The 25,166-nt window shown below is 36.7% G+C and overlaps 1 protein-coding gene across 3 annotated transcripts in view; it reads right to left on the bottom strand.

Annotated features, from left to right (window-relative positions):
- Positions 1–855: 855 nt before the first annotated feature.
- The window catches only part of LOC140647146 (macrophage mannose receptor 1-like), a 65,520-nt gene continuing 41,209 nt past the window's right edge, over positions 856–25,166 (bottom strand). For 2 of the 3 annotated variants that reach the window (XM_072851509.1, XM_072851510.1), the window contains 16 exons: positions 24,165–24,309; positions 22,558–22,599; positions 22,273–22,436; positions 21,058–21,125; positions 18,976–19,076; positions 18,330–18,472; positions 17,469–17,583; positions 15,402–15,571; positions 13,525–13,627; positions 12,420–12,649; positions 11,166–11,331; positions 10,063–10,215; positions 7,315–7,431; positions 5,206–5,373; positions 1,493–1,546; positions 856–1,106 (listed from right to left, as the gene is read on the bottom strand). In XM_072851509.1, the coding sequence (XP_072707610.1) occupies positions 856–1,106; positions 1,493–1,546; positions 5,206–5,373; positions 7,315–7,431; positions 10,063–10,215; positions 11,166–11,331; positions 12,420–12,649; positions 13,525–13,627; positions 15,402–15,571; positions 17,469–17,583; positions 18,330–18,472; positions 18,976–19,076; positions 21,058–21,125; positions 22,273–22,436; positions 22,558–22,599; positions 24,165–24,309 (2,190 nt within the window). Of the gene's footprint in view, positions 1,107–1,492; positions 1,556–5,205; positions 5,374–7,314; positions 7,432–10,062; positions 10,216–11,165; positions 11,332–12,419; positions 12,650–13,524; positions 13,628–15,401; positions 15,572–17,468; positions 17,584–18,329; positions 18,473–18,975; positions 19,077–21,057; positions 21,126–22,272; positions 22,437–22,557; positions 22,600–24,164; positions 24,310–25,166 lie in introns of all 3 variants that reach the window. The other variant, XM_072851508.1, reaches the window with a different exon arrangement.

Raw genomic sequence — 25,166 nt, 5'->3', positions numbered from 1 at the left:
TGATCACCACAACAGCTATCCAGTACTCCTATAAACCTTCAGAACATGTATAGGTAGTGTTCCTCCCTCTCAGTTACTGTTGTTCTGATAAGAAGGAAGTTTTGCCATGACCTTCATCACCTCTCCCAGACAAACCTATTTGTGGCCAGACAGAACACTGGCCGTTAACACCAACCACACTTTCCCATTCCAGAGGCCTGCCCCCAGATTCTACCTTATTAAATCCTAAAATACATAAACTACAAGAACTACATACTTGGTTCTCTGTGTTGTGTGAAATTGTGGGAACTGAAATTATACCATAAAAGGATTTTTTCCCCAGGTGGTTCAAAGAGGATGTGCCTAAATACAGACGTCATCTAGCAACTACCCCGTAGGTACATCCCTAGGAATACTTGAAAGAAAGCTGGTAGAATTAGAGAGGTGTTTGCTGAATAGCTTGGAGAATCTGTGCATTAGCATGGTTTGAAATAAATCTGGTGCAGAAACTTCAAATCTTGGGAGCCTTCTCAAGTGGATCTATCTACATTTTACTTCCTTTATTGCATACATTTCTATTGTTCCATTTAATAATTAGTCAATATTATCTCTTCTTTTAAGACCCACACTCACTAGTGTGGGTCATCAAATCATGACATCTCAAATCTCACACATTATACAGTGGTTACAAAATAAAGTAACTGCTGTATATAACACTATGCACACACTGAAACTGGCTACTACGGTATTTGCACATGAGAAAATAGCTTTGGCTTAATTCTAATTGCATAATTTTATTAAAACAAGGCACATTTGATTTTATTTTATTACATTACATTTTACATTACATATTACATTACATTTCATTTCATTACATTACAGTGTTGCATGTTCATTCCGTTCTATGTTGGTCACAAGATCCTTTGTGTCACTAGTTCCAGGAACTGCATCACTATTAAAATACAAATTGTTCTCAAAGCTGTCATTTGTTGACAAGCGATTCTTTCTTCTTTTGTAGAAGAGATAGCCCGCAAGGCCACTTCCAACTAGGATGAGCATGACAACAATAACTACAATTCCTGTTTTACCGTGATTCAGAGTAGGAGCCTTCTCGTCCTTTGTCATTGCTGAAAACAAGTACAAAGAAATCAAGAGGATGCTACATACTCTTTATCTGATTACTGGAAACAATTTCTTTAGAAAGCATGATGTTTTAAGCAAAAGTGTTCCATTTGTTTCAAAATAATGAGAGACAAAGGTAGCAAGATAAAATTAATTTATTTTAAATTGCTAACATTGCATGCTATATCACAAATTATTATTTTTTTAGATCTGCATTTGGACACTGAATGGAGTATATTGTATTCTACTAGGAAATAACATGCTCCTAGGAAACCAATATGGTACTCAGGTATATCAGAAAATGTAAGAGACATAATACAGAATAAGATTCATTCTGTTTATGATCTTACATGGGACTAGTTTTTGTCTACTTGAAAGAAAATATTCTTACCCTTTGTAGGCATTTCAGCTGGTGGCATTTCAGCTGCTGGTGGCACTTCAGTTGCTGGCATTTCAAAACATTGAAAAAGAATCATGTTATTATATTATTCTGTTATTTATTTTTATATTATTATTTATTTCTATATTTGGAACATACTGAAAATCATATTCAGAGAAATATATGCTAATACATTCCACTAAATACTGAAAACACTTGGGTTTAGTCCATACAAAGCTACATACACCTATCAAAAGGCATAGCACAATGGTCAATTGCATTCTGGTCTCATATGTAGGTATTTACGTAAACTAGCAGAAAAGAAGAAACATCAGAGCTCCATGGAGACAGATCCTGACATCAGTGTAAAACCACAAGAAAATCTGTCCAGCATCTTCAGGACAGAGATGATCAAACATAATGCTCAATATAATTACAAATTCTTGCAGTATTTGTTATCTTATATAAACATAGCAAGTGGAATAAATTTGGTTTGCCAAGAGACTTTAATGGCCTACCTATACAGACAATTGAAATCACTCATGAACTCCAAAGTGTCTTAGCACGTATCACATCCAAACTGAAATGTTTGTAGCTCATTTAAAATGTAATATCTGGACCAAGAAATCTGGCTTGCTTAGAAAACTGGGCCATCATTTAAGATGAAGATCCACATTTTGCCATGTGGACATAAAATCAGTCTGTAACTAAACCTTGATTCAATACATTGTGTTTCATTCTGAAAAAAGTGAGCCCAGGAAGTTAAATTGTTTTACCAATCTCTCCACTTAGAGTGCCTGATTTCATTAATAATCCAACAATCGCTGACTTCCAAAGATTTTCAAGAACTCTGCTGGAGTGTCTGTTAGCCCAGCTAGTTTTACATCTAGAGACAAATATTACTCTATATCTGGCTTTTCAAAGTAAAACCAGACATGATTATTTAGATGTTTCCAAGAGTTTCTATCAATAAAAGTATCTATTAATGCTGTTTACAATAAAAAGCAGCTTGTTACTTGTTTGCACTATAGCAGCATGCAAATCTATGGAAAACAGGGAAACTGGGAGCTTTCTATACTTGCACACTTTTGAAGTGCATGCTGGAGGTATTGCATGTTTGCTACATTACATGTCATGTCCAGTTCTGGGCTCCCCAGTACAAGAGAGATGTCCTGTACTGGGCTCCCCCGTACCGGAGAGCTACTGGAGAGAGTCCAGTGAAGGGCCACTAAGATGATGAAGGGACTGGAACACCTCTTACATGAGGAAAGGCTGAGAGAGCTGGAACTGTTTAGCCTAGAAGAGAAGGTTCAGGAGGGATCTTATCAATGTATACAAATATCTGAAAGGAGGGTGTAAAGACGACGCAGCCAGGCTCTTCTCAGTGGTGCCCAGTGACAGGACCAGAGGCAGTGGGCACAAACAGAAACACAGGAGGTTCCCTCTGAACATCAGGAAACACTTTTTTACTGTGAGGGTGACTGAGCACTGGCACAGGTTGCCCAGGGAGGTTGTGGAGTCTCCATCCGTGGAGATACTCAAAAGCCATCTGGACACAGTCTTGGGCAACTGGCTCTAGGTGGCCCTGCTTGAGCAGGAGGTTGGACCAGATGACCTCCAGAGGTACCTTCCAACCTCAACCATTCTGTGGTTCTGTGATTCTGTTAAGATAATGCTACCTTATGTCCAAAAGCACAGTGTAAAAAACAGTCTCAGAAATGTAACAAGGAATAAGAGGAAATAATTTACATTATGCAAATTTGACAAATAATCTTCTGGCTGCATTGCTTCATTTGACTGGAAAATTTGGGGAATATAATAACCTAGACACTTTTTCCTTTTTCCTCACCAAAAAATGTTGACTGACCATGTTTGGTATAGCACTGATCATGCATATTATGCACATCACTGTTGGGTTTTGGTATGAGATGACTGCATGCTAAACCTTCCTACAAGCAGTTAAACAAGCAGTATATTTAGTGGTATGAATCTGCTGTTCCTGAAAAGTGAGAGTGAGATGCCATGAACATAATATACCTAGTCACTATTTGTAGTACAGTCCACTAGCACCTGTTGAACTGCTGAGCAGCTCTTTAGAGTACCTCCTTACTTAAGAAATAAAGTTAGATTATTTATGGAATAGACCCACTACAGAATTTCAAATTACTAAGGTAAAAATTACCTCAAAAAATGGAACAGAAAATAGCATCTATTCTACAGAAAGACTTCAGTCACAGGTTTGCGTCTGCAGCCTCTTCAGAAAACAGCAAACAACAAGCCATAGCAAGTGCAACTAAGTAAAATCATGCTTCTAACACCCCATTTATTAGCCCATAGCTATTTAATACATTTTTTCAATTCTGCAAACGGAGCTTTATCACAGCTTTGCAAAACTGTGCTGAGCCGAGCTACATTTCTATGACAGTGTAGGATTCAGTTGCGTCCTGTTCCTGAGTGAGCAACTATATCGTCCTTGCATTGACACTGGCATTTGGCTGGCTCCATGGCATTCCAGCTCAGGAGGCTAGACTGGCTGAAGCTAATCCTAAAAAAAAATAACTAGCTTTTATCTGCTTCAGTTTCTTGAAATGTCTCACTATCAAAACAGGTGAATGCCAGTACCAGCACAAACAGATGAGTTGAATAGTCAAAAAGGAAAGGTGGCCATTGATTTTAACACTTGTTACCTACATCCATGACTATTCTGGATAGAGAATGAAAATAAAGTGCCTTTTTGTTTGTCAATCACAACGTAAAAAGACAGGTAAGTAGACTCTGAATGGATGGTTATATCTGACAGTTCTGCAGTATTTCCTGTAGAAGATACAGTCATCATTACAAGCATCTGAGTAAGTAAGAATAATTTTGCATGAGAGCAAATTTATGGAAAGGATAGCAGAATTTCTCTCATTTCCAGTCTTGTAGAGGAAGTGGGCATATTTCAGCTACTACATGCATTTCACTCTTCTCAGTAAACATTAGTAAGAGATTTTGGTATTGCAATACATGCTGGAAGATTGCAATACATGCTGAAAGAAATTATTAGGATGACTTCTAGGAACACATATGTACTAGATGTCCTTACTGTCACATTTGCACATCCAATTATTTCAGGACTCTTCCAGTTTAGCACATTCAGACTATACTATTTGCTTTGCTTTTCATTCATTCATCTTCTCAAAACAGGAGAACACAGAAACAAAACGTTCATTAATTCACAACTCATAAATACTCAATTCACAGAAACTACTGTGAACTACAATTCACCCTACTTCATACTCAGAAAATGCATGCACATGAGACTTCCAGAGGGAAATAAGCAAAGGGTATTCATCAGGGCTGAGCAGAGGGGGTACCCTAAGGAACATATTTTCAAATAGATGAGACAAATTTGTGTGTGCAAATCACAGTACTAACTTTGTGATTACTCAACAATTATTGATACAGAACAGGCAAACTTGTTAAGTATATACACTAGGTACAGTTAAGACAGGAACACAATTTTTTTAAAACAATTCTGAAGGGACTTGAGCACTGGTCAACACTTCTGCTTTCTGACAAGAGTTATTCTTTCTTTTTGTTGGCATGCAAATGTGCATCCCTCGGCATTTATAAAACCTCAAAATACCCAGCTAAAATGCACTGTGTGTAACGGCCATCTACTAATACTAGCATACAAGATGCATACTCCATACATAAAACAAATTCATAAATGTAGCACTTACTTTTTGGCTTTTTACAAACATAGCCTTTGTAGGAAGAGCAATAGATATTATTCCAGTACCCAGAGTTTGCGTACATTTCAACGCAGTGCTCGTTTTGTTGAGGGGAAGGTTCTCCTACATTCCAGTTGACAAAATTCACTGCAGTGTTGTCTAGCCACAGCCATTCTCCTAATTGGAAAAACATTGAATATGGAAAAACAAGACAGTATTCACTTCCATCTTGACACCTGCTCCACATTAATTGCTCTCCTGAGAAATCTACTTGTGGCCACTCTCGGAGACAGGCCACTAGACTATTTAGATTTTTGGTTTGACACATCATGTTGCCCTTAAGCTTTTAAGCAAATGATACATCAATTTTTGGAAAATGGCAGGCCAATCTGGCTTATGATGTTACAAAGGCAAGAAAGTTTAAAGAAGTATCTCCCACAATTTATTTCAGTGGTGCATTGTCAATTATTTCTTCAGTTTATAGAAATTGCTGATGTCAAAAGATAATTTATCTTCAACAGAATGCCCTTTATTTCAGTAATTTGTAAGGAGGTTTTGTTTTTTCAGCCCCCACTGAAGTCTTTCTAAGCGCAGTTTTCTTCCATTTGTTTTTCAGTTTCTGCTCCTGCCCACTGACTTTACACACACGATTTTCCTTTTTAAAGATCTGCTTCAAAAATCTTGTGATCACTGTTGTTCAACTATGCTGGGACTTTCGGTCTCTTCCTTCCTGTTCCTTTTTTTCTTTCTTTCTTTTAATAGTGTTATTTATTTAGAATAAATGTGCCCCTTGTGACTTTTAAGTTGTACTCAAACAAGCAGATTCTTAAGACTCAGCATGAAAGCTATGTTTTGTTTTCTTATAAGAGTCTTCATATTTTGCCTTTTTTTTTTTTTTTTTTTTTTTAAATACCTGCCACCCTTTGTGTCAGGGCATGGCATCTGCATATAAACGCTTTTCCAAAGATATGAAATTTAGTTATGCAGTTATGCCGAAATCACTGTAATCACTATCTAGTAATACAATGACATGTCCTTGCTGAAGCAGGTCTTGTGTTTATGATCACTGTAAGAACTGTATTGTTCTGCACTTGCTCTAGAACCACTTTAGAAAATATTTCATGTATCAGTTAACTGCATGAGTAAAACTTAGCTTTTCTTTATGTGTTATGCTTATAAATCATTACTCTCTTCAAATTCTTTCCTCCTCTACTGAAAATTTTCCCTTTTCCTGGCTAAGATTCAAGTAATGTAATTGAATACTTGTCTTCTCCCCAGCTGGTTTGTCATTGAAGTGGTTGAGCAAGCAGTTGTAAAAAAAACCCTCCAAAACTCAAGAAAGCCCCACCCCAAGTCACCTGAACCATTCTGCAGTCCTGCCTCTGACATTGTTATACTGGAGCTTTTAGTCTGAACAGCACAAGACTGAAGTAACTTTCAGGTCTATCATAAAGACAGAAATGTCTATTTAATTAAATACTAACTATATTAATGAAAAAGCAATAATCAGCAAATTTAAGATTTAATTAAAGCAGCCCGTTGCCTGTTGTCTCTTATCTTACCTTCCTTACAGTGAGGCAGAAAATAGAAAAACTTGTGATACACAATTCCAAAGACACAAACAATTCCAGCTTCAAAGTGAAGCTGTTCTAAGGGCCAGCTGTAACTAAAGATGGGTGACTGGTTGTTCCAGGACGGTGATTCCAAATACTAGAGGTGATGTTAGCCACATTATTCTCTAGCTCAAAAATTGGAGAATGTCAATGACAAGCATATCAACCCAGGGCCTCTCCACATTTGAGAAGAACTGTTTGACTTTGGCTCAACTCCCAACACAGTTCTGTCTGTACTCCGCCATATGCACCTTGCACCTTACTTTGTTGTGAATTACTTTTCTTGTTGTAAGATGAACTTTCTGTGCCTGGTCTTTCTGTTACATATTACTGGTTATTGCTTGATTACAATTGACCAGCTTCCCCTATGATGATAATATATTACCTTTTCTAATTTCACTTTTTATGTGTTACAGAAGTATAATGTGAAATTTTCAGCACCCATGTCAAGCAGCTTCTGACAATTATTCACCAAACAAAGGGATGTCAAAAGTAAAGAAATTACCATCCACATTTCTGTACATTCCTGTCCAAAAAGTTGATGTTTTCCCTTCAAGTGGTTCGATGGTGTATGCCAGAAAGTTGGCTTCAGCTGAGTCTTCAACCGATACCAAAGAGGCACCTGAAGACCCAGAGGAAAAAAAAAATCTCTTAGAGACATAAGTTTCACAGTGGAAAGCATTCTCATTGTCCTGTCAAATGTCAGTCTTATTTTTGCCACTGATTATCTGTGCCAAATTCCAAACAGAGTTTGAAATTCAAAACAGAAACTAACTTTGGATAATATCTTATGAAGGACTCTGGCATTGTTGCTGATGTATTTCTTATCATTTCCATGACATTGCACTAGCATTTTGTTTCTTTCCTAATCCACTGGGAAATAGCAACATAACTGAACAACAACTCTAGGCAAAATACAACAGGCCAATATGGTATCAAGCATAAATTTCTACTGATGTGGTACTATTTAAAAAAACAAAAACAAAAACAAAAAAGACAAAAAACTCTAAACAAAATTAAAAGTTTTTAGTAAAAAGTATGTTTAACTTCATTCTGTACACCATATAACTTTGTGTATTAATGATTAAATGTTTTCTGAGCCTTTGTATAGCTCATGTATAGCACAGGCTTTCCTGACTTTCTGAAGCACAGTTCTTAATGTAATTCTTTAACCAGGTCTTGTTTATTTTCCTACATTCTCTTTGTAGCCTACAGAGAAAGAGGGATTGTCTTGGTCATCTGTTGCCTCATTAGTGTAGTACCCTGTTAGTCATCACATACAAGACTAGGCATTCTGCCATAGTGATTCATTCTGTATGATGCTCTAGCAAAGTCAAGAAGTCACAGCATGGAGCCAGCAGACAGAAGGAGCTACACGACTTTGTATGGAGTGGCATTAAACACTGGAGAAAGTACACCTTCAGTTCTCTTTTTAGTGTGGGGCTGGAATCCAGTCCTTAGGTATGGAGCAATAGCTGTGTTTGGCACTTGACTGTTTTGATTTGGCTGTTGAATTTTTGAAGGTATTTTTTCTCAGGTAAGGAAGGCACAGTTACAGAGAATGAAAATATAAAATTCATTTGAATCACTGCTGAGCTACTGATAAATTCTACTATGGGTTAGAATTCTACTATGGGTAAGATATGATTGGAAAATTTCCAACTGCAAACAAAACCCAGAGTGCAAGCAGGGACAGCAGAATATAAGGGAATATGGAACTTTCCTCTTTTTTCACTGTAGTCTTTATGTTTTTGTAATTGTTTCTCTTTTGCTGAATGGTATCAGATGTTTGGTTACTGTTAGGTTGTGTGATAAAAAGCTTCACTGCACATCCACAAGGGAGCACAGAGAGACAATGGCAGATGGGGGACCTCTTCCCTGGCTACTCCCAGGCCCATCACAGGAGTCATCAGCCCGTCAAAAGCCAATCTCCACAAGCCCAGAGGAGCAAAGAGGCACAATGGCAGGAGAAGAACCCAAATTATGGACTCAGAGGATGGGACATCCTGCTCAGGCCCCTCCTAGGGCTGTCACAGGACAGCCTCAGCCCTAGTGTCCAGGCATGAAACCCATCAAGACAAGTCAATATCAGAGTATCTTTCAGACTGAGGGGAGTTACCTACGAGTATGGGACACACGATGGGATAGAGAAGAGCATTTCAAGATTGCACAAGACTTATTAATGTTCAGGGGAGGAACCAAAGGCAGGGAAAGGAATGGACCTAGATGATTTTGGAGGAACAAGCATGGGAAAACAGAGGGATAAGGGGATAAAAAGACTGGTCATGTGTAAACAGTTTGCTGGTCAGTATGGTTGTCTGGCCACGCCCTGTGCCTGATCTGGGCAGACAGTCCTATCTTCTTATTAAACTCTATTTCTAACTGGTTTCATGGGTCAAAGACTCCACTCTGTATGCGTGTGCATGGGGGTCTAAGTACCAGCAACTGGAGTGGGACCATAAGTCAGAGACCCTTGTGTCCGCTCCAGCAACTGGAGCAAGTGCAGGTACACAAGTGAGTGTGTGTTCACTAGGGAATATCAAGTCAGCCTAACCAGCAAGCAGGTGAGCCAGGTGTGTGTGTGCATCACCAAGGGTTGAGACCACAAGCTGAGCTGGCTATCGGAGTGGAACTCATTCAGTTCCACTGACAGCATGAACTCTCTGCATATTTAATGGAAGGTTAGACACCTAAGTCGCACTGCCGCCAATGCTATAGATACCAATGCTATAGACATATGAAGTCTGGCATAATAAATCTTACATCACTTTGCCAGAGAAGGAAGTTGCAAGAATGAAACAACACAACAACCCTAGTTTACTAATATATTATGCAGCCTAGAGAGCTATAACTTTCATTCCAGTGGCATAAAACTGCAATAATCAAGGGGCAAATTAGATCAGGAATACAAAAGATATAAAATGGCATTAAAATAAGATTTAGCAACTGCTGTGGATGAGGCTGACTACCTCCTAGCAGGGTCAAAGGACAAAGTTTCCATTTTTGTGATCTCCACTCCAGGCCACACAGCTCCTCTAATGCCTGGTCCCACACACATGAAAGATGGTGTGTGCCACTGATAGACAGCTATTTTCCATCTCCTCCCAAATTAAGGCAATAGTTGGATGCAACTGCCTTGTCCAACGCTTGGACAATCCTTGAAATCTCAAAAATACATAGCACATGTTCAGCTTTCCACAGAGAGGAAAAACAAGTCAGAAAGATGTGCTCTTTGATTAAGGAGGATACTTACCTAGTCGAAGACATTCTAAAGATGCCTGGGCCCAGTTTCTTGTAGATGAAGATTCAATATAGTAGCAATGACCTCGGAAAGGGATCCAAGACTTGTGTCCTTCTGATTCAGGGCACTTTCCTGGAAGCTGAGGGGGCTCGGTGGGAGCTTGAACTGTTTTAAAAAAAATTAAAAAAAAAAAAAAAGCACAAAATTTAAAGAAACAGCTTCTTATAAATTCTTTTATCATTAATAGATTCTTGTAACCTATGTTGGAATGTTGGAAAACTCACTCTTGTCTTTAAAAAAATGTAATCTTGGTACCCTATACTGCTTACTAAAACACTATAATGGAAAAAAGTCCTAAATCTATGAACAAAAAGTACTGCAACTGTAGTCTCAATAAATCTAATTTAGCAAAGAATCCAAGCATACTTTTATGTTTTAAACACATTCTTAAGTTCAGCTCAACTCTTTACTCACAAACATATTTTCACACCTGACTGCTTTCCTGAATTAGGGTCCATATGAACTTGGTCATACAGGTTGTGACCTAATATCATGGAATGCAGAAGGCATTATCAGATGATAGTAACAGGAGTTTCACGTCAAAAACATAAGAGAAGGCGGCCTGAAGAAGTATCCTTTCTATACCACCTGTAGTTTGTTATTCAGTTATAAAAGGAAAACCCAGAAAGCTGTTATAAGTAAACATTCCTTGTGACACCTTATGGCTTGGTCATTCAGCTCTTCCCCCTTCAACACCATACCCGTGTGATTACTACCTAACATTCATTACCTTTTGATTTTTGAGGTTTTTGGTCTTGCATGTTTACTCAGTGTCAGAATAAACAGCAGAGTAACACGAGTCTAAGCTTTGCAAAATATATCTAACATTATTAATGTAAAGTGATGGTTATTCACAGTCACACTAGCTCTTTCTTAATATGTGTTGGCCCTCATTTTAAAGCAGCCCCATTCAACCCAAGTAAATTTTAATTATTTCATCCATTTAGTTCTTGAAATAAAAAGCAACATCTAAGTATGTATCAGCAGACCACACAGCACAATGAACTCTAAAGAGATAATCACTGTAATTACAATAGTTAGATTCAAGTTCTTACCATCAGGTTTTTTGCAAACAGAGAAGTAACTTTCATTGCAGGATCCTGTTTTCCAGGCTCCAGTGATATCTAGATAGACACAGCCTATTTTCTGCTTTGGCTCCCCTTCAGCCCATTTAGTATACTTCATTCTCCAGTTATCAATCCATTCATAACGCCCATTGGTCTAAGAACGAAACAAATCAACAGGAATTATTAAACTTTAAACATTAACCATTCCTTCATCAGTCAAATGTCTGTCTATGCAGCACCTTGTGCTAGAAGTTTTCGTTTTAGAAATCAAAAACAAATACAAATGGCTCAAACTTTTACATTTATGTTGTGACAAGCAGCTATTCATTGAGAAATACAGCAACACAACAAATGCTTTTCAGCAAAAGGAAATTCAGAGTGAGTGACATTGAATTAACTTTGAACTTAGCAAAACTTAATTTGAGACTAATAAAAATTTCATTTAACATAATTTGTAGAAGTAAAAGTCTAATGACTAATGTTTGTACTATCTGTTTCCCCCAAAATGTCAAGAAATGTAGATTACTTTAACTTAAAGTATATTTAAAAACTTAATCATTTCCCACCAAAGCTGGTGAACTCAGTGAATCATCCTGTTGATTAGGGTAGGGGAATCTTTTGGGTTTTAGGACGTAGTGTGTTATGTTCACTCATTTGTATTTCTTTCATGTGCTCAGCCAAATGGAGTGAATGTGGGACAAGTGTCTGTGCCAAGAAGAAAGGATGGTGTATTTTAATATCCAGAAAGTATCAAAATATCAAAGAACTGGGAGAAGGGAGACAAATAAAATTAAATTAAGTAAACCAATTAATTATTTGGCTAACTATCCTCAAAAATGTTGAAAGAGTCATAGCAACAGAACCTTATGCTATTTCTGAAAATTAGGTATCGTTATTTAGAATAAATGCTTTCCATTGTACATCTTAAGATATGTGGATTTTATCTCAAATACACCATATATACAAAGAGATATTTCAAGATGCTAGCCTAAAATGTCTTGTTTGGAAGTGCACAGAGTGTAATATCACAGAAAAAGTGTGAAAAACATGTGTAATATATACAATTTAATCAGAGTAATAGAAGAGGATGGATTCCTATCTGTAAATCTGATAGCACATAAAAATATTTAAGACCAAGATATAAACTAATAAGCTAAAGTAAAGAGAGATAATAAGACTTTTCAGTCCCTGATTTGTCCATAAGAGAAGCAGCATCATGTTCGATTAGACTGATGTTCTTACCACATTACTGTTAAGACCAATCCACATAGGCACCCCATACTTTAATATCTTTAGCCACAGGAACGAATGACTGTAGGGGTCTAAGATGCTGGAAAGGTCAAACTGATCACGTTTGCAGTTTTTTCGTGCATCCTCCCATTTCATTCTGGTATGGATGAACAAATAACTGCTGTTACCATAACGGATAATGCTGGATGGGGATGAACTTGTAGAAGGCAGAAGCTCAGCATCTGTAAAATAAAGGATGAAAAAAGACTTATATACTTGTTCAAAAGGGGATTACGATTTCACTGTGGTTGCAAATAGAATTAAACAAAAACCCTTTTTTCTTGATTTCATATTCCCTGACTTTTGATCAGCATGGGTTAGATGCGCTATTCTTTAAGCCAGCATCAGTAGTAAAAATCAATTACAAAGCTGTAGAAAGGAAAAGAGCTGCTTAAAGCAACCTGTGACAAGGAGTAAAGGAGCATTCTGTATAATCCTCCAGAATAGTATTACTGAAATGAATTAGGATTAAATTAGGTCACAATTTCTTTAATGAAATTTTTTTTCAGCAAAATAAATGCTTTGCAGAGACTGTGTTGTTTTCCAGGGATTTTTTTTGCCAGAGAACAGGAAAACTCCACAACAGACCAGTCCTTAAAAATCTATCAGATATTTATATCCAGGTTTTCATTGCTTTTTAATTTCCTTTTTGGAGGTGAATTAGCTCAAGTTCGATGCGGGTGAGTTACAGTCGCACTCAGACAGTTCATGCTACATGTACAAGCCAGTATTTTCCAGAACATGTTTTGAAAGCCAGTTTGTTCAGAAAATGACAAAATCATGGAACAAATATCATGTCAAGGGTCATACTAAACACAAAGATGCAGATACAAACTCCATCTCAGGAAGGTAGCAACATGGCAGTTACTGGGAAGGGTCAGCTGACAGTAGTGACTCTAACTGGACCTCTGACACATATGACCCTTGTGTTCCTGCCTGAAAAACAGTTTGTGGATTTATCTTTATTGGAATTGAAATGATGTTGAAATCCACACACCCAAGCAATTCCCTGAAAAACCATAAGCTTTGATTGTGTTTTAACTAAAAAGACAAGTACCTGCATTAATTTGGCATATATATCCTCTGTTGTTATCACAACTCTCATCAGCCCACTTCCCTGCTTCCTTAACAGGATTGTTTCTCATGACAACACAATCAGCCTTGAGGCAAAAAGAAATAAAATCAGTTACAAATAGCTAGAAGAAGCAAATATGAAACTGTCATCCCTCTTTTATACCTTCAGACACAAGTAATGCTGTAGTTTTACTCTCATATCCTTGTAACATTTAACAGTATAAGTTTTATGATGTGGAGGTTCTGTTCCTCTTGCACTTCACAAATTTCTTAATGTTGCTCTCTCTTGTGCAACATTGGGGTGGACAAGCAAACCAGAGAAATTACGGTATTCTTATATCTCCAGGCATACAGTGTGGAGAGAAGGAAAGCCAAGAACAATTTGAAGAGAGGTGAAATCAACTATTGTAGAAAAGACAGGTTAACTTTGCCCCGGAAAAAAACCTGGACCGTCAATGGGCAATGCAACGTTTCTGACGTATCAATCTCTTCAAATTTATTGTCGCAAGCTGTAATACTACACACAGCAAAATTAGAACTGCTCCTGCCCAAAGGCAGCCATTGATCTGTCAGTACCACCCTTACAGTGACATTTCAGCTTCTCTGACATGGACACGATAGCTAGAACCTATGTTAGCACATATTAACAGTGATGAATGCAAAAGGCTGCATGTGTGCAAATGGTTTTGTGCAATGAAGCATCCATATTTATTTTATTCTATTTACTTCTTTGGTTTTGCTGTCCAGGAGGACATGCACAGAGAAACACTTCAATTGTGAGTGAAATGCATTAAGATTTAAATCTTTCAAACTGAACAGTTGCATAGTATTTTGTATTAACTATGATAACTTATTTTTTGCTAAGGTCAAGTAAACTTAAAAATAAATTGGAAATTTATAAAATAAGGACTTTACAAGTTTTCACAGAAGACTTAATAGAAATCCTACTACTTTTCATAAAAACACAAAAATATATATTGTTGCTCCCAGAAGTAACATTTTAAAGATGGTTTCTCTTTTGAACTCTGGATTTTCCCAAATTTTCTCCCTGCATTAGAGATAGGAAGCTCAGAGGTGCTACTTTCAAAAACAGGAAAAAGGACATTATACATAAAAATAAGATTTCTACTTTAATAATAGTATTCAAGAGAAATAGAACTAGTACTATAATGTGCTGTAGTTCCATAGAACAGAACTATCTAAACACATAACATCAGAGAGAGGAACTCTATGACCTATCAGATCAGTTTGTATGACAGAGAAATAGGGGAAGTAGTTTTTTGGAGGTTTGTTTGTTTTCTTTTGGTTTTGTTTTTTTTTTTTCATAAAAGCTGAATGGCTTTCTTTTTATAGAAGCATGTCCTTCCTGCAAACATGACTGACAGAATTTGCTTCTATGTAAGACATGGCTGTTTGAGGGGAATGTTTGTGAGTGCCCCTTGCAAGCTACATGCCAACTGAGAAACCTGCTAAATTCAGGCACAACTGCAGTCAGAGGACTAGGAGGATGTGCTCATTCAGTGTGCTTTGGGGCAAATGCCATGAGGCAGGAATCCCACTGTCCTCTTTGCCAGAGCCTATGAGAGAACGTGGGGTGAACACAGAAGCAGTGTAGCCGTCACAGACACAGAAAACTGAAATCTGAAACCAGTCTTTGTATGAGCACTCCACAGATCCTGTCACCAGCTAATACAGCAACTGCCCAAGGGCTCAAAACCATTTACTCTGTTTGGATTTATATTTGACATGTATAAAAGTATGAAAGTAATAAGTCAAGCAGTAACATGTCTCAAATCCCAGCAAATGTGTAAATGCAATCTAAAATCAAATTTCAGTAAGCAATTTGTGATTGCTATTTACCTGGCCATCATATGAGTATAAATCCATATGTCCTGATGGGAAGCCTTTGGCCCAGTTTGTAAAGTAAACTCCTGTTCCGTCTGTCCAGAGGAACCTCAGTTCATGATTTATATCATTTAATCCAATCCATGTATCAGTAACAAAATCTTTCATATGGAAGGTGAGGAAAGCTAGAGTGAAAAAAGGCAAAGAAAAAGATGAATACTTTTAATGAAGGACAATTGAAATGTCTAGACTCACTGGGATTGGTGATATTAAATATTTTTTCTGAAATACAGGACACTTATAGTCCAAGCAGGTAAGATGAAAAGAAGGTGACTTTTGAGTTTAATGAACAGGGAACCAGATATATAACTGTGGCTTTGGGCAAAATACTTGAGCTAAGTATCTAACCTCATACTGGGATGAACCCCAAAAGCATGACAGAAATGCTTTTTATAATGTCTCAAGATATTTTTGCATCCTAGTCCCACAATTGACTTAGAAATATACAGCCGTGTAGATCACATACTTTTTTGATAATCCCACCAGAGTGGTTACCCCCCAATGGCATCATACAGACAGCACCTTTGAGCACCTACAACTTGTGCATCTGCACAAGTTGTGCTGTTAATAGAACTGTGAGGGTGTTTCTCTTCCTGGAACACGTGGGCAATAGCCTGCACTGTCTTAGCAGGGAGCAGAATGCACAAGCAACATGCTTAAAATGAGTCTCAACAGAACTACTCATCACAAGCAAATCAGTTACCACAGCTTTGCACAGTCCAGGAAGGTGCTTGTGTGTCTTAGCTAGCGTGGCTAGCTCACGCATAGAGCAGGCTAGGTCAGCTGGCATTCATCAACCCACTAATCCACAATACATCAAACATTGTGATAAAATTAACATATCATAGCTTTTTTTCAACTGCTACAATCATTGTTATGAGCTTACTTTTCTCTGCAAACAATAGATGAATTTCTGTCTGCTCTATCAACCTCTCACCTTCCTTTAGTCTTTTATAATGAATGCAACTTACACTTCCAGAAATGAAACCTGTAGATTTCTTTGCCAAATGTTAGCATTGCTGTTCTGCCAGAAAATGTAAGAGGAACTCAAGCCTTTATGCCTACATTGCCAGCAATAACAATAGTTTTGTGCTGATAGCTTTATTGCTCATTTCTCTTTTACCTAGAATTCAAGCCCTGTGCATGAACCACCTGAAGTCTGTACTGCAGAAATTATGTTGGATAAGAATTTAACTATGTTTCAAAAGTGAAAGTTTGATTCTTCATCTCTTCACATGTGGAAAACATAAGTAGTACTAAGTTCACATCAGCAGTCTAAATTTAAACTATTTAATTGCTCAGACTACAACACAGACTTGTTTTACAATGGTTGATTTTTCAGTATGCCCTTTTGAGTTCACGAACAGTATGTGTTGTGCAACATCTGTTTCTCATCATTGTAGTATAAAACAGTATTTCTAAAAAGAAGGTGTTATTAACATCTATCAAAATCTTCCCCAATTTTTAATTTGAATGTGTGCCATGTTTATTCAAGCATGAGGTAATTTCCCTCTGCTCATCTCCCCCAGTCAGGGATGCATCTCTTAGGTTCATTAAAATAAGCTCCTCTAGTGAAAAGAATGGTACATCTATTTGGTGAGTTGTGGGTAGGTGTATGACCAGTCAAACCTCTGCCCTAAGCTGCCCAGAGACAGCAAGTTCTGATCTTAAAGGTGTTCTGCTTGAGTTAATAGGAAAGCCATGCAGTCAGTTAATGCCACCTAGTAAACTACATCATTTGGAATGGAACTTGCTGGGTCCAGCTGGCATCATGTGGAAGCAGAAAAAGCACTACTTTGGCTGCCAGGACAATATACGTGTGTATATATTTCTAAGCCAACATTAAAGTTTGATAGATTCAGGTGAAGACTTCATTGTAAATTTCCAAAACTTAAATGTTTTGGAACAAAAATCGGATGTGCAATCATTATTCAAATCCTGTCCATATTCACACAATACAACAGTCATCCTGTAAAGATTAAATGTCATCTCATCTAGTTGCTACAAAACTATACACAGTACCTTGCACTTGTTCATTAGGGATAGTGGCCAGGTTTCCTCCTAAATTCATGCAAGCTGTTCGTGCAGCATGCCAAGTGACACGTTCATCTTCTGTAGATCCAAATATTTTGTAACACTAAAACATGAACAAATTCTCGATATATTATCTTTACTCCAGTACCCCTCACAGATTGAAAACCATTGCTTTAAGCAAAGCAGGATGGAGAAAAGGCAGTAAAATAATGCATTTATCTGAAAAAACCACATTCAGCTTAAAATGAGCTTTTTGTGCTGGTCCTTGTTCTATTTAAAATTGAAGGTGTCAAGAAAGTGTTTTGCTCAACAAGACACATACTAAATTTGATCTCAAGTCCCTATAAAATAAGCAAAAACTGACTTTTTATAGACAGTCAGCTAACAGTGGTAAGTTGTGCATGACTGATATTAGTCTGCCTGTTTACTTATTTGACTCTACAAAGCATACCGTGTTTGTAAAGTTAAGGAAGACAAAATGTATTCAGTACTGAAAAAGCATTATTTGGTTAAGAAACATCAAGATCAAAGCATCAATACTTCAGGAACTCTGTCTAAACTCTTTAGGAACTGTATATCAAAAGGTTTGAAGAGATGACTAGAGAATTACTTTCGTCAACTGCAACTGAATATGCTCATCTGCCACTTCATTAGAATCATCAAAAAAGCACCTTTGCTGCAAAACAGTGGATGGGCAAACAAAGAAAAGCATGCAGGCATCAAACAGCTCTCTGCAAAGAATAATAATAATATTTTACTTTAATAAGAAGCAATGTTATTAAATAATTCCCTTGTTTTCTATTTAGTGCTTTGCCAAACATCCAACATGTGCCGTATTTGTTATGGTACCTTATTGTGAAAGGAAAGCCAAGTTGGATGACATCCTCTTGGAGTTGAAAATGTTGTTGGAGGAACAGTTGAATTAATGGAACTGTTGTGCCTTTCACATATGTAGGGATTTGGATAACCACAGTTTATATCATTCCAAAATCCTGAATGTAAGATAAATGGGGAAGTGTGTGACACCACATCCAGAGCTGGTTAAATGGAAATCAGTTTCACTCATTCTTACACAAAGTGCTTTTAGTTGAAAGATAAGATCAAATCCTCAGAGTCTCTCAGTTTATTATCATTATATATCAGCATCTAGGATAAATATGTCACCTTATACACACTGTAATTACAGAACATTAAAAGCAGTGTAGAACCAGGTACTAGAAACATCAATTTTATAGTGGCACATTAGGCCAATTTTAATAAAAAATATTAAACAGTTGTATAGCAATCACAACCACAGATCTCTATCAGAGCTTCCCCATACCAGGCTTAAGGTAAACACAAAAGCACAAAACTATTAAGTCGTGAATATAATACTGTGGTCTATTTTGCAAAAGAACAAAAAAAAGGGGGGAAGGGGTGCCACTCAGAAGAAAAAAAAAAGTTGTGACACAAACACATAAATAATTAAATTCAGGAACAAACATACAAAACTCACCTAAATTCTTATACATAACTACACAGTTTTCATCATTATTTGCAAAGTTAGGTTCATGTGGTGCCCATGCCAAATAATTCACTGGAGTGCCATCCATCCAGCTTAAGAAAAACAGTCCAACAAAACACTTCTTTAACATACAAATAGAATTGCTTCTATGTTACAAAAAGTAATTTTGCAATATGTTTAATATAGCCATTCATCATTTAAGGTGTACAAGGTTTTTTGACCAATTTGTCTCTTTGCTAATTGTACTAAACTTACTCTCTGCGCAAAGACATAGGGTATGTGTTGAAGTTGTCTTTACTCTGCATTTAAGCAATATGCTGACACTTCTGCAACTGATAGGACAATACTCAGTCATCATTCAAGCCAGCATGAAAGCCAGACATGACTTCAGCATGAGAGAGCCCAGATGCTCAACATTTCCCCCAAGTCATACATTCCCTGTGCCTATTACAGAGATAAGAGATTTTATTCATAACACTGGTAAAATGCTTGATCTTTCCCCCATGCAGAGGAAAAGGGCATGACAAACCACCTACAAGGAAATTCCTGTGACAATGTGCCTTACCATAAGGTAAAATACAAACATCAAAAAAGTTGTACATCCATGTAGATTAAACAATAAAGAACAAAATCATAACCAGGCAACCAAACACTTATCAGGAGACATATTCCTATTGGACTGCAAGTTACAGAGGTGCCTAGCTTTGCCCTTCAGGCACATACACAAGGTACTTCACTTAGAAGTATATTCACCTTAGAGTCCCTACAAAAACAATGGAATGTCCGAGACACCTCATTTTCAGAAGGTGATCTGGCCCACCTAACATCCTAATTATCCTCTGGAGGGTCTTCATTGTCACTATGGACTATAAGGAGAACGAAGAACTAGTAGGCATCTATCCGGGCACTTCAAGACCCAGATTGAACTGAATCCAGGCATAAATTAGCATCACAGGTAAAAATCAATATGGTGCTGCATACTGACATTCAGAAAAGCTTGCAGAAAACCTGCTTATCCTCACAGTGCGCCTGAAGTTATATAATGGCAACAGCTATCTTTGTTCTACAAAAAGAAAATACGTTGCATTTTTCCTTTTATTACAGTCTGTTCCCAACAGTTAAGGAGGGGGAAAAACAATGTTTTTACCTACCAAAAGTCTTATATATTTTGAGTTGGGGCATCTATTTATATTTTCAATATAAATCATGGAATGAAGGAATCTAGAATTCCTGAATGAAAATTCAAAATACATTATCTGCAGTGTAATTTTTCTGCTAGCTTTGGGTGAATTCTATTTAGGAAACATGCAGTATTTCTCCTGGATAATCTGGAGCTAAATTAATAAGGAATTAAACCACTTGAGAATACAACTATGTTTAAATTAAGACTCAAACCTAGGTATGTCCTTTGAAAATCTATGCCCTGTTGAGTTAACTTGTTTGGTCCCACAGACTACAAAACCTTAAACAGTAAAGCAGAACTTTCCAAATCTAATAGACCTGATGTAAACTTATAAAAACAAAGTTAATGCTTTTATATTGTTAATAAGTCAAATTTTGGGGTTTATGGATCTACTCAGCTTCCAGTGGTGTCAAGGAGAAACTCCATTTACTTGAAAAGGAGTTGGTCTTCTATGAAGAAAAAATGTCACCAGTATCAACAGGAAATACTTTTTAAAAATTCCTTATATTAGCTATGTTTTATTGGAGTATGGACAAGGCAGACAACAGCTGAGAGCAAAATTCAGATTGAGCTTTTTTCCTGCTATAATCAAATATAGAATAACAGTGGTATTAGTAGGGTGAGAATGCCTAACAACAGAAATGGGATTAAAAAAAAAAGTGTATTAAATATAATGGTACATTGTGGTGTATTTACTACAGAATACATTTTTACAACCTTCATAATCAAAAAACACTAAGTATGAAAGTCCTACAGAATTCAGAGGAAAAACATTCTCATTTGCTTTGACAGGCCATAATTTCATTCAAGCCCTTCATTATTTTTGCTCTGTTCAGTAGATTTCTTTATTTTAAAGCACAATGCAAGCTTGATGCTTCTAGCTGGCCTACCTTGTCCGTTGGTCAACACTCAGCTGTAAACCAATGAAATATGAATCCTCTCTGCCATTTTTCAAAATCTAGAATGTAAAGATTAAAATTGTATAAATGTCCTCTTTTTATCCTAGAAATCTATTATGTTAATAATGAGTAATATATGTTTGACTGACAGAGGATATGAATTGCTATATTCTCTAGCTTACAACATTTAAGTTAAAGCAGCTCACCGGTGACAGTCCACAGTCAAACTTCACCATTGGCCAAAAGGTGTGGTCACTATATCAACACTTCTTACAGTCTTACTTGAAAGCCACTAAAATCAGCACCTCTTGCACAGTCTTTGCAGTGGACATCATCTGACAAATTTCTTGCAAGGGACAAACCTTCCTACAACTTGGTTATAAATTGATATAGGCCCTTGTGTCATCTCACTGCCACCTTTCAGCCAGCTCAGGAAAAGTTTTATGTAGTTCAAATCTGACTTTTAAACACATTCTTGATTAAAAGAAGTTGGCCTCAAGACAGTATAAACAGGCAACCAACCCCAGCCACCTAGGAAATATGATTTAAAAGCTCTTTCTTATGGCATAATCCATGCTTCACGTTGTTCTTCCTGCATAATTATATTCTCCCCACAAGGAGAAGGAGGCAAAGGGGCAAACTTGAGGACCAAAAAGAGGCTGCTAGGTAGACTACATCCCAGATACACTGACAAGATCAAAAGCCAATGTTCTGAGTGTTGCATGTAAGCCAATATCTGTTTTGACCCACTACTTAAGGTATCTTGAGTTTATCTGTTGATAAACTTTACTTTCCATTAACTCACCTGCCTTACAGAATCGTAGCTTACAAGTGTAATACTTGTTGCTAAAAAGAAGCCACAGATCCAACTAAAAGTAAACATTAACATTTACCTTAGCACATTACCAGTTGCAGATAGATATAATGTGGTGTAACTGCCACACTGAATAGGAAAAGCAGATAATGATCTGTTTAATGCTTACTGTGCTTATTTCTATACAAAATACCAAACCAAAATTGTCCTTCTCCCAGCTATGAAACAATCTAAAAAAAGACTTGAGTTTGTTCTTCATATTAATCTGGCTTAATGCTACTGCAATTTCACAATCATAAAACTTGTAGGGAGAACACCAGGGTGAAAAGGATTAGTGCCCATGCTCATATGTTTCGGATGATTTATTCCATATTATTAATGATTTTTCTTACATATCGCCAGAGGAACTTTCTTTCACTTTCACTCTCAATGACAGCAAGGTCTCCAAAGTTCCTTTTGCAGAACTCCCGACCTTTTTCCATAGGAACACTCTCCGTGCTGAAATAATATTGTTTGTCTTCATGTATAATCCATCCATCCTCAGTAGTCTTGTATTCTGTAAGATAAATGGTAAGCTAACTATATTGTTCCTGAGATACAAGACATTCTCATTAGTAAAATTTTATAAATGCTTTTAGACATACACACACACAAATAGTAATAGCAATAACACTTACTGGGTGCAGGAGATTCTGTTGGTTCAGGCTTTACATTTGCCCCTGTAAGAAAAACAATATTTATTATGATTGTACACATTCTGCTGTAAGAGAAAATATTTACTATGACTGATAGTCATGTTTTTCTGTTGACATTGAATTTTATGGTTAGCAATGGATTTAACACCAAAAACTAGAAGGAACTAAATAGCCTAAATCTCTTATTTTTGGTACACTATTCAATTTTAAATACATATTCTTGTTCCCTGAGGCTCTAAATATAAGCTATTCTTAATGTGCAAGGTAGTATAAAATACCTTGAAATTTACTTGAATTAAGTAATTACTTTTGGTATTCACTGGATGCAGAAAACCTTATGTCCCAAAGTATTAACTCCATTAAGACAGTCCTGTATCTCCCTTTCCCCAGGTCACTTATACATGAATTCTGGCTTAAACCAGAGGCAGCAGGAATGCAAGCTGAATTATCTTCCTCCATGGTGCCCTAGCTACTACAGAGTGAGGTTCCTTCCATCTGTCTCTGGTTGAGAAGAACTTCTATCTGGATCTTAAAAATTTCCCTAGGTAAAATCTCACTGGAAAAGATTCCAAGAAATTAACTGGTCCTTTCTGAAAAGATGACTTCAGGCTAAAGCATTCCCCTGTTTGTTTTTGTGATGGCATCATGGAGATGGCATCCTGGATGGCATCATTAGCATCTCAGGAAAACAATTTCTAATACAGGGGATCTCTGTCTTTATAGGTTTACAATTTATTTTGTGCTAAAATATATTTAATCTTACAGATACTGGTATTTAATAAAAAATTGTCTGCCTAAGAAATTTGGTTACTAATATAAAGCAGAGCTGGTACTTTATTGTCAATAATCTAATGCAGCATTTTTATTTTGCTCCCCTCCAGTATAAGAATGTGGTAACATGTTTAAATGAGAGCTTTCTAAAATATTCAAACTTAGGTAGATGCACTGCTTGTGGAACTCAAGATTTCCCTAAATTATAAATTTTGGTTTGATGTCTTCAGAAAATAAAAGCATCCAAACTCAGATCTCAAGAGAATTTAGCAAGAAACCAACACATGAATATAAAACTCAGTCAAAGCAAAATAAAGTATCTCAAAACCAGGCTCCATCTTGCAACTACAGATTCAATTAGCTGACAAAACAGTACCTGAGCCAAGTAAAGCAGGGAGTTTTCACACATAAAAATTCAAGTATGTGAACTGATTTGCAAACTATTTTCTAACAGCTTGAAACTCAACTCATAAAAACGTTCCAAAATAGGATTTGTTGGAGAAGGCATGAACTTCTCTAAATGAAAAGTCAAAAGTGAATGTGAATATTCAAAGTAACATTTCCTACTTTTCGAGTATCACATTTCACCTTCTGAAATCACAGAGAAAGATCAGTGAGAAGTCCCAGCAGGGCACCAAAGGCTCTGTATCTTTAAATGCATTAAAGACATGGAAATCCTTATACCACTTTGATATTTCACATTCCACAGGGAACCATTCTGATAAACAGGTTTTGAAAATTTTTATTTCCTGAAGTTAAGGAAATCAATCAACTGCGAATCTTTTCTTATTATACTAATACACAGGACTAAGCAATACCTTTTCTTATCTGGCAAATCCATCCATATAGATAATCACAATGCCTGTCATTCCAAATCATGCTGGAATCTCCACTGATCTCTGCACAAAGTTCAATTCCTTGATAATTATTGGGTTCTCCAAAGCCCCAGTTTTCATACCTCACCTGTGACAGAAAAAGTTTTGTGAAGATTCTGTTATACAGGAAGAAAATAATGGAGAGGGAGGAGACAGTATCAAACCACAGACCTACAATTTGTTCCTACTGTCAGTTTAAAAACTTAGATAAGAGGAAACCAGACTCTCCCTGTGCAAATGCTGACATTTCAAACTTTTTTTGAGATTGCAACTGGACTGCAGGTTAGATAACAGTTGTTTCCAATCACACTTGGAAGAATATTGATTTTTTTAATAGGGCCTAAATGCTGTAAAATTAATCTAATAACAGTGATGGGACATGCTACATGTTGATATTAAATTAAGTAAATATCCCGTATGAGTAAAATAGTAGGACATTATTGAGACACAACAAAAATGTTGGCATCTTTCTCAGAAAAAATATTACTGCTATTCTAATTTTCCTTTATAAATTCTAATTTCAGTTTTCTATATGGTAAACTTCCATCAATATATTTTGACCAACCTTGCATGAAATACACTCACATCTCCAAAATCACTTTTGTTTTTACAGTTTTATATCTTAGTCTAAAGTACAGTCAAGTCATCCTGGCGTAAAACAACTGCCTTCAGCTCCATGGAATGTAGGCCAATTCAGATAGAGATCTAATTAGAGAGATAATTAGAAGATAAATACTAAAGATGGACTATTTTACTCAAAAAATCCTTGCATTTATAAGAACATCCTTTTAGTCTACATGTATTTAATTTTTTTGTTGATTCAATGCACAATTTCTTATCAAAAATCAGTATGTTGTAGCCAAAAAAATCAAACCATGAAATTGCTATTCAGAAGCTTTCCTAAAGAGAGCTGACACAGTAGAGGGTTATGAGTAAGCATAAAAT

The sequence above is a fragment of the Ciconia boyciana genome, chromosome 2 (genome assembly GCF_034638445.1).
Source record: "Ciconia boyciana chromosome 2, ASM3463844v1, whole genome shotgun sequence".
NCBI classification, from domain to species: Eukaryota; Metazoa; Chordata; class Aves; order Ciconiiformes; family Ciconiidae; genus Ciconia; species Ciconia boyciana.
Note: the sequence above shows the minus strand (reverse complement) of the source record. Positions and strands in the feature narration are given on the sequence as shown.